Source organism: Rhinoraja longicauda, chromosome 22, assembly GCF_053455715.1.
Source record: "Rhinoraja longicauda isolate Sanriku21f chromosome 22, sRhiLon1.1, whole genome shotgun sequence".
NCBI lineage: Eukaryota > Metazoa > Chordata > Chondrichthyes > Rajiformes > Arhynchobatidae > Rhinoraja > Rhinoraja longicauda.
The window spans coordinates 22,345,921-22,364,350 of record NC_135974.1 but is presented as its reverse complement, the minus strand read 5'-3'; the positions used below and the strand labels follow the sequence as shown (position 1 = coordinate 22,364,350).

Here is an 18,430-nt window from a genome sequence, read left to right as displayed (position 1 = left end):
ATGTGGCAGCAACGTAGTTAGAAATGGCAATTAATATAATTGAGAATAAAACACCAGGAGGAAGAGACAGGACAGCCATATTGGAGTAAATATCAGAGCAGTATAACACAAATATTTAAATAGATTGGCAATTATTTCTCACAATCCAAGTATCCTCCCATGAAAACTAACACATTAAAGCCTATGATCCAATTGCAAAAGAGAATATTTTTTCTCTACCTGTGAATGGCAGGGCTCTGGGAAGTGTTGTGGAGCAGATAGATCTAAGATAGCTGGTATTGCTCCTTGGAGGTAGTGTTACAGGTAAATAATGTGGTCATGCGGGAAACAGTCTTTTACCCAAAGTAGGGGAATCAAGAATCAGAGGATATAGGTTTAAGGTGAGAGGAGAAAGATTTAATAGGAACCCAAGGAACAACTTTTTCCACACAGAAGAAGGTGGGTACATGGACGAGCTGACAGAGGAGGTAGTTGAGGCACGTACTACAATAACATTTAAAATACATTTTACAGGTGCAAGGATAGGAAAGATTTAGAAGGATTTGGGCAAAACACAGCAGGTGGGGCATCTTGGTCGGCATGGGCAAGTTGGGAATAACGGCCAATTTTTATTCTGTTTAACTCAATGCACCTGTTACCAAGAAAAAAGCTAACTTTTTCAACTTCTCCCTATAATTGATTCTGACACACATCACCAAACACATGGAAACTTTGTAATTTTCTATATGCTGAACAACTTCGCTGTACGAGAGCTCAGTCCTTGCCTGAGACAAAGGAACTTGTAGAAGAATCATAAGAATCATAAGAATTAACAAGAAAACAGGAAAAAGATGGGGAAAAAAGCAGAAAAGTGGAACTATGCGGCAACAGAAGTCAACAGTGAATGTTACTGTTTCTTAGCCTTTATTCAGAGCTGATTCCTGACATTTGGGAAGCCATTCCCATTTGACAGCCACATGCACATAAGGATTGGGAGATAAAGTACACCACTCGGCCCCCTGAGCTTGCTTCCCAATTTAGTGAGATCACAAGCAATCTGATTATTACCACAGCTCTGTATCCTACACACCAAATCAACTTTTCACCCATAATAATCTGCCTAACTCTGCTTTGCACTGTGACATCCCTTAAAGAGTAGAATCTCTGAAAGAGTGACATCCAAGGAGGCTTTGAAGACTTGGCACTATCATCCAAAGCCTGTTATGACCATTCTTTTGTTTGGAAGGACCAGAAATGACCATGTCCTTGCCTATGATGGATTGGCTGCAGTCAGTTTTTGGCAAGTGATGACACAGTCTAGCTGTAGGGCAAATGCTACCAGACTGCACGAACCAACATGCAGAGGTAGGTGAAATCTTGCTCCAGTTAACAGTTGAACTCTCCAGGAGATCGTTCTGAACTGCTACGAACCAGACTACACAACTTCAACCTCTATATACATTATGCCTCATTACTGTCTGCACACAGCTTCCCATGTTTTCACCCAGTAATCAACTCTCAGATTATTCGGGACAAGCTTCTGCTGTCAATACTAAAGTGTCTGTGCCCATGGGATCACAGTCTCTCTCTCTCTGCCTGGTGAGTAGGTCAGAAGCAATGCATATGTCACGGCGAAGCAAGTTGCCCACTGGCAGAATCTCACAGTTCAATAAGAACAAAATATTTGCTCATAAGAATTTATGAAACCTGGGAATAAAAATCTGTGGGCTCTGCTAAATCACAGCGTGTACCCACAGAGCACGAATGTTGTTGAGGCAAGGATAACGTGCAGCTACATATTTAAAGAAAGTGCAGTATGATTTATTTTTAATCTGGTGATGAAAGGTATGAAAAAATCTGAATGCTAAGAATGCAGTTTTCTTTCCATCATTTTGAAGGTGTTTGCTCTTAATTATAATTTACTCCATACATTTAACTAAAACTGGCATCTTGAAACTATAATATTGATAAGGCAAAGTTATAATTAATTTACAAATAACTGGTTGATGATCTTAATTACAAATTAAATAATCATTAAAAGGCTTGGCAGGACTTGTGATATGTTGTAGTTCTAGCTAGTGGGAGTAGAAGGAAATCACTGAGACAACAGTGATCACATTTGCAGTTTGAGGAACTTTGGCTTAAAATGGATAAACTGAAGTCCTATTTGGAGGAGGAAAGTTGCCATGATACAATGCTTCAAAAAACAGTCACCTCCTTGGATTAAACATTGCAGAATCAATCCGTCAAGAGGATGTAGGATGAAACCACAAATGAGGCAAGTGTGGAGATCCAGGGAGGAACCTTGGTCCTAATATTTATCCAATATATAAATAGTTTTACCATCTGTGAATGAGAGCGAAGACTGCAGGGACTGAAAAATAGTGAGAGAGGTAATATAATTAGGGAGATAATGTTCCTTTCAGCTACGAGTACATCCCAAAGGCCTTTTCCCAATCTTAAGAGGGCAATCATACGATATCCCAGGCACTCTCCTGATGGCCTTTAATGCGAGCATTATCTCAGGTTATGGAAAGTTTAAATTTTGTTTATGTCAATAAATAAGCATCATAAACTCTACAGCATAGAAATAGTCTCTTCGGCCCAACTGATCCATGCCGACCAAGATACCATCTAGAAATGAGAAGCGGCACCCAAATACTGAAGAATTAACCTTGTAAGGTCATGATTTTTTACCTATGGTCCTAGCCCAGGAGGTTAGGAATTCAACCATCTCCTGCCTTCCCAAATGACACTGCTTGCTGTATTCTGATCCCTATGGTATTTACCTCATATACCAGACTCTCCAAATCTCTCTCTAAGTACTACATTATTCTCTCCAATGTCGCTACATCCTCACTCTCTTCCATGGCAGCCATAATGTTCACTCTTGTTGTCTTGCTGCTTTGAAGTGTGCCTTTAAGATCCAAAGTCCTGGTCTGATTGTTACACTGCTACAAGTTATTAGGACTGTCCTGCTCAATATGTGAAAGTATTTTGTGCCAAAATCATGCTTGATCTGTAGAATGCTCACAGAGAACTAATTTTGGCAGAGGCATGCCATTAATAATATTTTAAAGCTCTAGCAGTCAATTAATTTAAAATAAAGCTCCAAACTGACCCAAAAATTGACAGTGAAGGAAAATGAGAATGGAACCTGGATTAAATTTGGAAATTTGGAAATTTATGCCTCAATATCAAAATACAATTTGACTTAAAATGGTACCAAGGAGTCCTTCTGATACCGAAACATTGAGCAGAAAATCTTTCTATAGTTGGAACCATTCCTTGCTTGTAGAAAAAGATTATTGATGATGAAAGAATATAAACAAATAGTTAACTATGGCTCTTTCATCTATGCTTATTGATAAAGTTCCTAATAGTAGGCTGATCCAGGAGATTAAGATGCATGGGGTCCATAGTGACTTGGTCAGGGGGTTATGGTGGAAGAACGTAAGGGGAAAGTAGACAGCTGATGAAAATGCCCTTAACAGCACTGATGTACAGAAGGATCTTCAAAATGGTTACGTAGATAGAGAGGTAAAGAAGGCATGTGGTATGCTTGCTTTCATACTTGGATTGTTTTCTCAGCAGCGCCAGAGGCTGATGGCAGACCTGGTAGAAGCATATAAAATAGATAGGGTAGACAGTCAAAATGTTTTTCCACAGGGTGGAAATATCAAAGACTGGAGGACATAGGTTTATGGTGAGATGAGCAACATTTAAAGGAGAGAACCATGGTTGTCTTGACCGTGCTGCCAGGGTGGCAGTGGAAGCAGATACGATAGTGGCATTTAAGAGGCTTTTAGATAGGCACAATGATATGAAGGGAACAGAGGGATATGTATCACATATAGCAAAGGAGATTAGTTCAACTGCCTGTCCCTCTGAGTTACTCCAGCTTTTTGTGTCTATCTTCCACAACAATCACAAAATGCTGGAGTAACTCAGCAGGTCAGGCAGCATTTAGGAGAGAGGGAAGGGTCTCGACCCCGAACGTCACCCATTCCCTCTCTCCTAGATGCTGCCTGACTTGCTGAGTTACTTCAGCATTTTGTGATACCTTCGATTAGTGCCAGCATCTGCAGTTATTTTCCTTCCACAACAATCAAGCCATCCCAGCACTTCTGGCGTTAAAGTTTGTAATCTTCTGCACTGTGACTGTATGGGCTCTTTTCAACAAGAAACATGACCAGCAACCCAATGAAATATAATCTCCTTCAAGTTGCTCTTCAAATCAATACCATCCCGACCTTGGGTTAATTCATCACGTCTTTATTGTCATTGTATCAATACAGTACCTTGAAATTCCCAATTAATACCATCAAGAAAGCACAAGAATTGCAATAGTTCAAAGAACCATAGGACGATGTCTTCTACACCTGAAGAATCTTTAAAACAATCTCTTGGATGACCAATAAAATGCTGTATGAATAAAATTAAAATCTGCTTGGGGATAACCTGCAACATGATTTCACAATTAAATTAATAGAACATATTATTAGAGGGAAAGGACAGCAGACTCAGAGGACAACATACCATGAAAAACACAAATAACAAAATGCTGGAGATATCCAACTGGTCAGACAGCATCAGATTCAAGTTTGACATTTCAGGCTGGTAATCTTTCATCAAAAAAGGACCTAAACCTGCTGATTACCTCCATTGCCTGTTTTTATTAGAGATATCCAGTGTTTCATCTTGCTTTTAAATGTTGACTGAGGCTATTAAGAATGTAAGATAATACTAAGTAATATAACCAAAATTATACAATAGAGTTCCTGCAGGATAATTATTTGACTACACAATGAACAAAATGATATGATAATTTACTAGATTACATAAAACTAAAAATGTTCAGGACTGTACCTGTACACAATAGATCGAAAAGAACATGGCCAATTAGGAAAAAAAAGCTTGAACAAAATATTTGCTACAAAAAAATCAAAGACGGTCTGGATTAAGATAATTAGAGGCACCTTATTGAAATATTCAACCCCTTAATATTTTGCGGTAAAGATTAAGAACAAGACTGGATACAGTAAAACGTTGATAATCTGAAACTTAATATTTAAGAAATCCTTATGGTTCAGCATCTGGCTCACTTATTTGTCCAAGAGTATCTATTGGGAAGTTTGGAGTGTGGGCAGATGTATAACCAGAGCCAGGTGTCTGGACTGTGTGGACTGGATTGACACATCCAGGTTCTACATCCTCCTCCATGTAAACTTAGTGCGGTTCTGTTTCCAAACATTATATTATATTATGCAATATATAACTAAAGGCGTGCTGGGAAACAAAGTAGGAGCAACATCAAATACATGTAGTTTTTCAAGAACAGGTTATACTATGGCACACATTTCCATACTGTGACTTGGACATAATGTGATTGATAAATTAAGAAAAAGCTAACTGTAATACTTTGGTGAATTGGTTATGATGCCATTACGATCCAGAACTAGAGAATCACTTGAAAGTTAATTTGGAAATTGAGAAGCATAAAAAATGCTGCCTTGGAAAAAGAAGTCTTGGGGAAAAAAAATGTTTCCACATAACCTCCATGCACCAATTGTAATCAGACACCAATACCCCTTAAAAACAGTCTGTTAGTTCATCTCAGGAGGCCATTGAAATGAATGAGCAATTACTGCTGCTCATACTTGCCCAATGATAGTCTATTAGATAATGTAACGCACAGTTTTTAGTAATTTTAGCCTGCAGTAACAAAACAAACACGCAGTTATTAAGAAGAAAATCCTGTGGGGAATAACACTTTTCCAGATTGACACAATTGTTTTTATAATGCAATTTTTCTATAGGATTTTTTAGGAACATATCTATCGCATTATAGCAGAACTACGTGTGATCCTGAAAATCTGCTAGTCAAACAAAGTCCCAAGTTTGCCAGGTTAATAACAGTAAAACTGAGATACAAGTAAGTGAATGTTTAAAATTAGGATGCAATTTGCAAGAAATGTCTACATTAAAGTGATATAGATATTGACTAATGGCAAGCTGGATCCTTTAAGAGAAAGTGGTCGGCGTGGACTGGTAGTGGTCGGCGTGGACTAGAGAAAGTGGTCGGCGTGGACTGGTAGGGCCGAACGGGCCTGTTTCCGTGCTGTAATTGTTATATGGTTATATGGTTTAAAACAAAATGGATCAAGCAAGCTCACATAAAGTGATATAATGGCATGAGTTTGACGTCGATTGCCTGTAAAAGGTGTTCTGATAATGTAGGGAATTACAAAGACATTTCACACGTTTTTAGAATTTCAAATCTGAATATTACAATGAATTGAGATAATCCGTGAAGTCACTACTTAATTACCTTTATAAAGCTACTGCTAGACCTATCCAAGTGGCACTTTCCCCCCATTAATTTTACAATAGAGTCCAGATAGATTTACTCTGTACACAAAGCTCTGCCTTTTTAAATTAGAAGAACAAGGGGTATTATTGTTCTTTTTTGCACCCTGAACAAAAAATTAGATTCTGTGTGCCAAGACTATTGCTTCAGTTTCATTGTGTTTTTGTTGAAGATTATATTTTACACTATGCTCTAACCAGCTTCTTCAATAAAATGTAGTTTTCATCGAGTTTCAGAACATTTTTTTAAATTGCTCCCAAGTCTCAAAAGCTGCTACACCAATCAATACTGGATGGGAAGCATGCTCTGTTGGGATTGCATATTCCAGGCATCAAAATATTTCACGTTCCACGATGAAAACATCTTTTCAAATCGCAATTTCTCAGAAACCATATACACACTGTATCAAATGTATCCTTCTAGATTTACTGTTTCAATAAAAAAATAATTTCATTTTGCTTGTGAAAAGAAAATGCTCTTCGCAATATCATGACGGGGAGCGAGATCCCAATTGGAGCATTCAAAGGCATTCTCTTCTCAATTAATGCAGTAAGCAATTAACTTTATAGTCCACATCATAAAAACATGATTGGCACATTTTAATGTAATTAATCATCCATAAGAGGAAGACTTGGTCCTTTAAAAATACTAATTAATGCTTGCATGTGTTTAAAAAAAATTAAATTTCCCACAGTGCAATTTGCCTAATCATATATTGCATTTTATAAAGACAATGTAAAACATAAAGCATGACTTTGATGTACTAAATCATAGGGCTGCATTCAGAAACCATTTGCTGTTCAGAATGGGGAAGAAAATCACTTGGTTGGAAATGCATATAATAAAGTTGCAGATATCACAATGTGTTCCTGGAGAATATTTTTGTATGATGTCAAGGGTTCTTTTCTGTGATCAAAATTAAAAATTGAACAACAAAGCAGATATGGCATATATTTTTTTCAGGAACTACAATTTAATAAATGTCACAGAAGTACAGTGCTAATTAAAACTACCATAAATGTTATTAGTAATATCAGATTCAAGGTGTACAAGGAAAAATATTTGTTACATTTGTTTTTAATTTAGTTGATTTGACTGGTTTATATACTAACAAACTTTCATCCAAAAAAAAGATGTCTATGGAAATACTTAAGATGTTCCAGTTATCTGATTGATAGTAAGCTTTCAGAATATGTGTGCATATGCATGCAATTTCTATGTGATTCCAATGTCTGGATTTAAGCATCAATCCAAAAGACCCAATTACAAAAAAACCAGGCTGACAATCTGGGGCAAAACAGAGGAATTGCTGCACCATCTGAGTTGTTGGTGTCTTATAGGTCGTCTCACACCAACTTTAAAAAAATGAACAGCATTACATCCAAAAACAGGAAGTGAGTTTTCGCCAGTTATCTTGGCCAATACAATATTTATTCCTCCATCAACACCATTAATCATTTTCGGATTACCATGTTCCAATTTGTGGAGATTGTTGCACAGAAAGTGACTACCAAGTCTTCTAAATAGCTCTTCACTGGCCAAAAAGCTGTGTAACATCCCTCGGTTATAAAGATAAATGTAAGTTTTTGTGATCTTTCTACACTGAAGCAATGGTAAGAAAATTAAAGACAAACCAGCCAGAAAAAACGACAGCTTAAAATGGACGAGTTGCAACTGGAAAGATCAAGAAAACACTCCAACTGAGAAACCTACACCAGATCTGGAAAATCTAAGAATGTTTGTAATCGAGCATTACCAGAAAATGTATATTCCCTCACATTCTATAAAATATGATGAAATAACCACAAAGGAAGCAGGTTAAATGGGCTAAATAGATAAGTAAGACCTTCACTTTAAAATACAAAATGCCCATACAAATATAGGACAAACCGACAATAATATCTGGCCATCATAATTCCAGTTTAACAAAAACACCAAAATATTAGTTGCATTCCCATATTTGCAAGTCATATGACAAAAACTAAAAGCTAGCCAATTAAACCATTCTCTGTAGTAATAATAATAATAAATGTAAATTTGTCAAAATGTTCACCATCCTAAGCTTACTGAGGTTTTTTTAAAACAAAAAGCCAAGATAGCATTTTGGAAATCACGCCAAGAAAAAGAGAAAAGACTGATCAGAAATATTATTACCTCATCAGTTTCCATTAAATCAAGGATTTTCTTCTTGCCTGCATCTTCCTCTTCATCATTAACCATAACTCCAGTCTCTTCATGGTAACTTCTTTTAACCGAGCCATACTTGTGCGATGCTTTTAAATCTTCATCATCTTCATCAACACCACGGGGACGTTTTGCACCCCTGTCAGGCTATAAAACATGTACCTAATTATCAACAGACCTTTTAACACCATGGCCTAGATAGGCTACACCTTTGCTATTATTAATGCTTTTGAAGGCATGACCTTTTAAAATGTCACACAGAATAGTTATAGTCTACCAAAGAATTATTGGCTGACAACAAACAATACTGCAATTACATGGAAAAACACAAACAATAGCCCATACATTAAATTCCCATCCATTCAATTAAACAATAGCTTACAACTGTCCAATGTACACATGTTGAGACATTATAGCCATAGAGCAAAGTAATGGCAAGTACACATACTCTCTAAGCTGTTTACTCGATGCAGAATGTTAAACCTTAATGAATATTTGCTGGTTATACTCTTATTGAGAGTAAATTAGTTACGTAAAGGGTTTAGTTAATGTGCAAGATTAAAACGGAGTCATTTGGTAATTTCAAAGTAAAATGGTTAAAAAAAAATATACCAAGTATACTGCAGTTAGGATGCAACATTATTGCCTATTTGACACAAGACACATTACATTCCAATTTTGCTTAGTGAAAAAGATGTATTGTTTTCAAAAAAATGAGGTACATTTGTGTGCCCTTCCAGATATTTCATTTACATCATCTAAAGCTGCTTGCCTTGAAAGCAGAGATCAGCAAGGTTCGAAGTTTAACACATGATCTGTCCAGAGGTTAATTATCCCAGCCGGGCTAACAACAGGAGTACTGTAAGTGGACTTATTAAGGGGAAGAAGGTCATCCAGTGTCTTAGTTACTAAAAAAATACACAAGACAGAAGGATCAGGCCGGGGAGTAAGATAGTCAATAAACTCCTAAATGTGGCCACCTGACCAAGGTATCAGAAAAGCCAGAGCCAGCAAATATTTATCATCTCATTAACTTTGATGGACTATTCTGTAGGATATTGTAAATAATAATAACAAATACTGCTGTTACTTTTATCATGAAAATGAAGATCCCATCTTGAAAAAGATATAAGACCAGAAAAATTCAGTGTTTAGCAGTTCTAATACGGAACAATTACAGTTTCTCTTGAACCTATGCATGTGGGAGAAAACTGAAGCACTTGGCAAAACCCAATCTTTAACATCTCCACCACAGGGAAGAATATCCTCTCACGTTAATGCAAATTTGTGATCACTTTGTCTTATGCGTGCACCATCTTTACCTGATGTAATTACTTAATATATTTTTAAAACACACCACAACCAAAACAAAATCTATTTCAAATATATGGAATTGTGGTTGTAAGTTACTCATTTGTTCATAAAATTGGAGTAAATTAAATGCATATCTGTACTTCACATGCTGCAACTACTGGAATTTACCATTCAGTTACTTGACTAACAGAGAAATACAAAACTGAAACAAGTACGTCTTTGGGATTACATGCCCAAACCAAATTTGAGAAGTTATTGTGTTAAGTAGGCAAATGACAGCTACATAGGTGACTGTCACTATTTCCTGAAAATAAAGTAGGTTACTTATTTGTTTAAACTGATATTGTAGCTATGAAATCAAAAAAAGACAGGCAGACAACACAAATGACTTCAGAGCTTCAGAGTACTAAAACTTCATTTGCGTTTAACTGACGTTATCTTGACAACACCACAGACATCCCTAAATAAAGAATATATCACTCAAAAGATCAGGTCATTGTTCATTGACAATTGGCCAACATAATAATTTGGAAAATCATTGCAGTGTGAAGAATGATTGAGGAGCATAATAAATTAAAATTGCAGTTTACTGAGGCTTAAGCTATCTCTGAACTTTTAATGCCAAATACCATGGTCTTGGATTCATTAGGTACAATTCCACTATTTGCAAGCCTCCGTATCCTTTCTCATTATGATATAGCTTTTTTTACGCAATTCCTTCTGGTTGAAAGCATCACTGGCAGTGAATACTTTTTGCAACCTTTGTAACAGGCATTTGTTTTACTCTCATTTTTCCATAACAGTTTAAATCAAATAAGTGGCTTGATCGGTCACATTAGATAGATAAATTATTAGATAATTTATTAGATAGATAAAAATACATTTGGATAAAGGGTGACTTGTTTCATTTCCAAAAAGGACATTGACAAACCAGTTAGATTTTACAAGGATGCAGCTTCATTTTATAGCTACCAAATGTTTGAACTGAGTTCAGATGGTGTGTTGTGATTTAAACCTATGCCTTCTGCATAATAACCTAGATCTTTTGATTATTATTTAGCAATGATTTAGATCCTGTGCAGTGAGCAAAAGACTGAAATTAGCAAGGAATATTTTTGATTATACTCACTAAAGCTTAAACTTAAGACTTGATTTATAGTGGTTATTATCAGAGTATTGTACACTAGTTCTAGGATATCTAGTCACCTATTCACTTGTATTTGCCTGCCAATGTAAGCTGTAGCTATACCATTGAATACATTGAAGCTCAGATTATACTGTAAAATATTAGAACTAAGAGCATTTAAAAAAAATCAATTACACTTAAAATATCAGATGTAAAAAAAATCGACCACAGATCAACCATTTATAGTGATAATATAGATTGTGAACTTATCCTATGTAGATTTTTTCCTGCATTACACGTTCTAGCTTAATATTATTTGAAATTAATTTGTATCACACCCTTCATTAGCTTGGCCCATTACACTGAGCAGAAATAGAAAATTGGCAGTAGAAAATAATAAAGCTTCAAGAATATCATTTCAGTTTCTCTAATTGCACCTTCAAAATGTGCTTCATGCTAATAACACTAGTTAGCTCAGCTAGGTGTCCCAGAGTTTTTTTAGGTAATCATTAAAATTTATTTAAAAACAATCTAGATTTTTATTCAACAGCTTTCCCAGTCCATTATAATAACAAAAAATGGATTAATTTATTTTATTCGACTCATCCTTAACCATAATCATACATGTACAATATCCTTATATCCTTATAACTACTTTAAATTTGAAGTCTTAAAAATTTCGGTTTTAGTGAATACGATCAAAAATGTGTTTTGCTAATTTCAATAACAAGTAGTAATGGTTCGTACAATGTTCAACATCCAATATCTGAAAATCAAATATGCCACAATCTCAAATAAATGTAACGTAACTAACCGGATAAATCAAATATGCGCTGCATAATAAATTTAGATTTTAAGTTTTTGTTCCATTCTTGTGCTTAAAACTTCACAGTTCAAGTCATATGAGAACTGTAATGTTTTCTTGCACTGATAAAAGAGGCCATCTCCATGTGATCTGATTGTACTTTCAGTATTACAGAGAAAAAAAAATTGCAGTATTCTCAAAGGACCTCTTTTAAACAGTTATAGGAAACAATAATACAGAGTTGAAAGTGCGATTTTGATTCGACTAATGTAGTGCTCAGCAAAGCCACCGAGATACAACATGGAGTTCAGTCGGCTAAAATCGATACCAGTGACTGTTAACAACATCCACAGTCAAACAATAGCCTACGATGTTCAATGAAGGATGCAAATCTACATTACTCTCAAATTGATAATCGCATTCACAAAATATAGATAGATGCCTTCTCATTGTGGAAGAATTAGAATGTATATATCAAATTACAGTTTAAGTAGTAACCAGTAAAACATATTTCCAGTTCTTAAGGCTTGGAGCTTTCTTGTCTCCGTCAACACCTTTGATTTAAGCAGTGGCATCAAAACACCACATATCCAAGACACAGAATTACCCAAATAAAAGTCAAACATCCACCAATTTACACCAATCCTTGCATCTTTTTTTTTCTTATCAGTAGCATAACTGGCAGTTCTATCCAAATATTGTAGCACAAATCAAAAATAAAACCAAAGGCTTCAATACTGCGATGGGCATGTCAGTAAAATGCTTTGTAGATGTCCATGTGAATAGTTTTAAACAACTATCATTAGAATTCTTAAGCCAAGTACACGTGAAAATAGCATGGATTGCAGTATCAATGCAAGTAAAATGTCATAATATTGCCATGATTCCATGCATGAACAAGTTCAGAATTTCAGCATTCACGGAGCCCACACTGGAACATCTGCTTGAGCTCCTGACAACAGCTTAAGTGTGCGAGGTTCAATTTTGAACTATAATGCTGTGTGTATGGAGTCTGCATGTTCTTCATGGGCTTCCTCCCACATCCCACAATCATGTTAGTTGGTAGGGTAATTGGCCACTACAAGCTGCCCCCTGGTGTGTAGGTGGGTGGTTCGACTCTGGGGGAGTTGATGGGAATGTGGGGAGAATAAAGTGGAATTAGGGTAGGATGAGAGTAAATGGATGTTTGATGATTGGCACAGACTACATGGGCAGAACATCAACAAGATTAAAGAACTGATCTTAGACAAGGGAATATGAGAGGCAATATGGCAGTTTTTATTGGTGGGTTGATGGTGGAGTTAGCAGCTTTAAATTCCTGCGTATTGTCATGCGCTGGGCTCAGAATATAGATGCAATGATGAAGTTGGGATGTATGCGATTCTACTTTCTAGAAGTTTAAAGACAATCCGCATGTCCTCGAATACTATGAACAAACTTTTACAGGTGTACTGTACAAAGTCTCCTGACTGGATGCATAATCATCTGGTCGGAATTCCAACACGCAGGAACGCAAGGGGCGGAACAGAGTTGTGGACTCAGCAGGACATGATGCACTGCTTGAAGAATGCAGCATCCATAATCAAGGATCCACATCATCTGGGCCATGCCCTCTTCACACTGCTACCATTGGGTAGGAGGTACAGAAGTCTGAAGTCCCAAAGCCTCTAAAATTCGTTTTTATGTGTTTGCCTGAGTTTATGTGCCTGTGATGGTACTGCAAGCAGGATTTTTCTTTGTACTTGTATCTCACTGTACATGCACTTGAGAATAAACTTGACAATAGACAATAGGCAATAGGTGCAGGAGTAGGCCATTCGGCCCTTCGAACCAGCACCGCCATTCAATGTGATCATGGCTGATCATTCTCAATCAGTACTCCGTTCCTGCCTTCTCCCCATACCCCCTGACTCCGCTATCCTTAAGAGCTCTATCTAGCTCTCTCTTGAATGCATTCAGAGAATTGGCCTCCACTGCCTACTGAGGCAGAGAATTCCAGATTCACAACTCTCTGACTGAAAACTTTTTTCCTCATCTCCGTTCTAAATGGCCTACCCCTTATTCTTAAACTGTGGCCCCTGGTTCTGGACTCCCCCAACATTGGGAACATGTTTCCAGCCTCTAACGAGTCCAACCCCTTAATAATCTTATACGTTTCGATAAGATCCCCTCTCATCCTTCTAAATTCCAGTGTATACAAGCCTAGTCGCTCCAGTCTTTCAACATATGACAGTCCCGCCATTCCGGGAATTAACCTAGTAGTTTCTATGAAGTGTCAGTTTCTATGCTATTTGTCTCAATAACAATGACAACAATTGCTGAATTCACTGTCAAAACAAATACCTCCCACTCCCCAAGTTTTCACCACAATCATGGAAATAGTTTCAGCCAAAGTGAACTTAAGCTGCTTGCCAATTAGTCTTACTTTAGAGAACCTGGAAATAGTATGCATTGCTACATAAAGATTGGGAATGTCTGAAGGAATATCAAGACGTACTCATAATGCTGTAAAGTCTCTGGCCATGGGGAAACAAAAATGTTTACAAATATATTGTGATCCATGCACATAATCATTTCAAAATTGACTTTGATTTCTTTCACAATCATACCCCAAAACACCTCAAGTACAATTATAGACTTTTTTTTTATAGCTATCTAGAGAAATAACAGATTGGTGGCAGTAATCAAAGAAATTTGATGCAATGTCGGAAAGTGAATCCAGCCTGTATTTACATAGAACATGCTGACTCAAAATGATATTTTCTCTGCAACGTCTAAACAGTACAAAACAATACTGTACAAATTTTAGATAAAAGAATACAGTTCTGAAATGTTAATTGTTTCCCACACCACAGATGCTGCCTAACTGCATGATTGCCTGCGGTGGCAATTCCAATGCACGGGAACTCAAGAGGCTGCAGAGAGTGGTGGACACAGTGCAGTTCATCATGGGCATAGCACTCCCCTCCATCGCTGTCTCAAGGCAGCGGCATCTGTTATTAAGTACCCACAACTGTTGGCCCATGTCCTCTCACTTCTACATTGGGCAGGATTTACAGAAGCATGAAGTGCCATGCTGCCAAGTTTAGGAACAGCTACTTTCCCACAGCTATCAGTTTCTTGAACCAACCTGCAATCTAATCCTATCCTAATCCTACCTTGACAACAGAACACTATCGTCTCAGTCTTGCAATACCTTGGACTTGCTGTTTTCTTATAATTATGTTTTTGCACAAGTCTTATTTCGGAAATAATATGTATAATTTATGTAGGTATTACAAAATGCTGGAGTAACTCAGCAGGTCAGGCAGCATCTAGGAGAGAGGGAATGGGTGATGTTTCGGGTCGAGACCCTTCTTCAGACTGAAGGGTCTCGACCTGAAACATCACCCATTCCCTCTCTCCTAGATGCTGCCTGACCTGCTGAGTTACTCCAGCATTTTGTGATACCTTCGATTTGTACCAGCATCTGCAGTTATTTTCCTACACTACGTTAAGCTTATTTCTTTGTTCCCACATTTCCATCAATTTCCACCAGATACGATACTCATCTAGACATAAGATGCAATGTGTAATGGCTAATTAACCTATCAACATTCAAGTCTTTGGGATGTAGGATGTGACCCAGTCACAGGAAGAAGGGGCAAAGCCCACACAGACAGCAACAAAGATCAGGAATGAATCTGGTTCACCAGAGATGCGAGGCTCTTCCGGCTACTCCCCTGAACTCACTTGGGTTATAAATAATTAAAATGAATGACACGGATGTCCTCACATAGCAAACAAATGAGTTGCAAAAACATTTACCACTACATCTTCACATTAAATGACACAAATGATTCCTCTTACGCATTTCATTTTGAAAACATCCCAAGAGGAAAGTCTTCAAATTCCTCACTTTAAGTTTGTTTCAGTTAAATTCCAATCATCAACTTACAACTTTTCCTTAATTTTGCCCACACAGGCTCACAACTGGAAACCTTTGATATCCGCCTCATTTCTCCACCAATACTGATTCAAACCTGGAAGCCAATATACAATGATTTTACTGGAAAATATGATAGAATTATAATACAAGACATGTCCAACTTTATTGTACATCAAATTAGTAATAACTTCAGAGACACAAGAGATCGCAGACCCCAGAGTCCGGAACAAAAAAAACAAACTGCTGGAGTAACTCAACAAGTCAGGGAGCGTCTGTGGTGGGAAATGGACAATCAGGTTTGGTGCTGTAACATTCACATGGCAACACATGCAACAGTAAATCAGGTGAGCGACAAAGTTAATAATGGGCAGATGCATAAAGGCTTCAGGGCAAAGAGAATCCGAGGGAAACTGGTAATGCTATAAAAGATCAAAGCAAATACAATGTGCATAAAGCAGGGGATTCAGAGAGAACCAAGATTAAAAAGGATACAAAGACTTGCTCAAGAAGACCATTAACCCATTGTAATAAGCAGAGTATAAAAATGGAGACATAGGGTTCAGTTTTCCGAATCCAGAGCTGATAAAAGTTAGGACAGAAGTTGGTTTTTCCCGATTCAGTGGCAACATTACTCCAGTTTTAATATGTTGTGAATAGCACAGAAAAAATAGATACATCCAAAACCATTTGAAGAAACAAAATGAAAATACATAAACGACAATCTTCATAGTACCAAAGGGTGCAACTTCCATTTTTCCAGCTATCTTGTTTAATTCTACTTTCACCATGGATGGAGGTATCAAGGTGGCCCCAGATTACAATAGCCCTAATGAACTTGTAAACAATTTTTAAAACAAGTTAAGTTTCCCCAACTATATATCAAAATTTCATAGGCAAGTCTGTGAAGTAAAGCAAGTAATTTGAAGTTTGTTAATTGACTCAGAGGTATATGCTACCGAGGTGGTGGCAATATTTTTGTCTGTTCAAAGATCAGTAGGGGATGGATTTGTCAGCTTCTGAATGATTGCAGAACGTCTTTATCAGATTCAGACATGGTACTTCGCTGGGCTTTTTGGAGACTGGCAGGAACTGGTTGGTGGTTGCAGGAACTTCTGCTGAATGAAAATGGGGCATTTCCCCATGCCTTATTTACCCACCAAACCTCCCCCCACCACTAAAAGCCACAATAATGGCCTGGACTGCATCTCACCAATCCCAAATGACAAAATCCATATTTACAGATATAATATTATAGTTTCCCTGCATCTTCCGCATCAGGACCTCAGAGCACTGCCTCACCCAATTAAAACCAGACTTTTAAACTATTGTCCACGTTATGTTATGAAATTATCTTAATCCACAACTTGTTCCTGTTATGAGGGGGTCTTCAAAGCCTCTTTAGCCGCTTCCACAACTTTTTTTAAACTTTATTAACGACTGGTGTGCTGTTCCAAAAAGGTTGTGAGCATTTAGGCAGAGGTTTCGTTAAAGTTCTGGCCGCCTGTGCCTGCTGCTTTTAATATTATTCCTGCAGGACCGGGTCATTCAGACTTCTGAGGAAAGATCGGTCTGACTGTCTCTGAGCCCAGGGGTGACAAACATCTCCAACAAACACCACCCCCCGCCGGCACCGGCCGCAAATCGAGCGCCAGGCTTTGCGGCCTCTTGTGTTTCGTCCGCACCAAACAGCCCTGGCCTGGGTAAGGTGACGGGTCCAAGGCCGAGTTTTACACGACCGCCGTGAAAAGTGGCGAAACCTCACCTGATAACTGAGCAACTCGCCGACATCCATCTCGGTGCCGTTAGCAACAGCAGCAGAACCACGGTGCCAATGGCTGGGGTGACACTGCCACACTGCCGCAAGTCAGGATCGGCTACGGGACACTGCCGTACGGCCGCAACTGTCGCAATTCAGCTGTCGCGATTGCCTGATGCATTCAGTCTGAAAAGATGCAGGAAGGGGGAAGAACTGAGGCAAGGAATTATTTAAATGTCCATGAGATTGAATCCCTTTTGTTGAGTTCGTAGTGGTAGAAAAGCTGCTCACCGCCACATTGTCTGTTGGCATTTATATTTCTTGGCTTTGTTAATGCAAGATGTCAATACCTCCCTAAAAAGGCAAATTTAAGATTGAGCTCTTCAAGCAAGAAATGATTATTCATAAGGTTAAGGCAAATGGAATCTAAGGGGAGCTGGCAAATTGGATTCAAAATTGGCTTGGTGAAAGGAGGCAGAGGCTAGTGGCTAGTGACAGGAGGGCTTTCATCTGATTTTAAATCTACTTTGGTGAAAGTATATTACAGACCTTGCAACAGTCAGCAGAGGATAGAGGGACAGATTTGTAAGCAACCCGCAGTGGGATATAATCAAGATAGCGATAGGAACTAAGGGAGTTCAATTTCCTTATATTAACCAGGATTGTCTCAGCATAAAACAAAGGAATTAAATGTAACATCTCCAAGTTTGCAAATGACACAAAGCTGGGTGGCAGCGTGAGCTGCGAGGAGGCTGTTATGAGGCTGCAGGGTGACTTGGATTGGTTGGGTGAGTGGGCAGATGCAGTATAATGTGGATAAATGTGAGGTTATCCACTTTGGTGGCAAGAACAAGACGCCAGATTATTATCTGAATGGTGTCAGATTAGGAAAAGGGGAGGTGCAACAGGACTTGGGTGTCCTTGTACGTCACTGAAACTAAGCATGCAGGTACAGCAGGCAGTGAAGA

At 37.9% G+C, this 18,430-nt stretch overlaps 1 protein-coding gene across 1 annotated transcript in view; it reads right to left on the bottom strand.

The window, feature by feature from the left end:
• ctnnbl1 (catenin, beta like 1) overlaps nt 1-17,725 on the bottom strand; it is a 116,803-nt gene extending 99,078 nt beyond the window's left edge. The window contains exons 1-2 of the mRNA XM_078418966.1: nt 17,469-17,725; nt 8,504-8,680 (exon numbers count right to left, since the gene is read on the bottom strand). Coding sequence (XP_078275092.1) covers nt 8,504-8,680; nt 17,469-17,498 — 207 coding nt within the window. The 5' untranslated portion in view covers nt 17,499-17,725. The remainder of the gene's footprint in view (nt 1-8,503; nt 8,681-17,468) is intronic.
• Nucleotides 17,726-18,430: the final 705 nt, after the last annotated feature.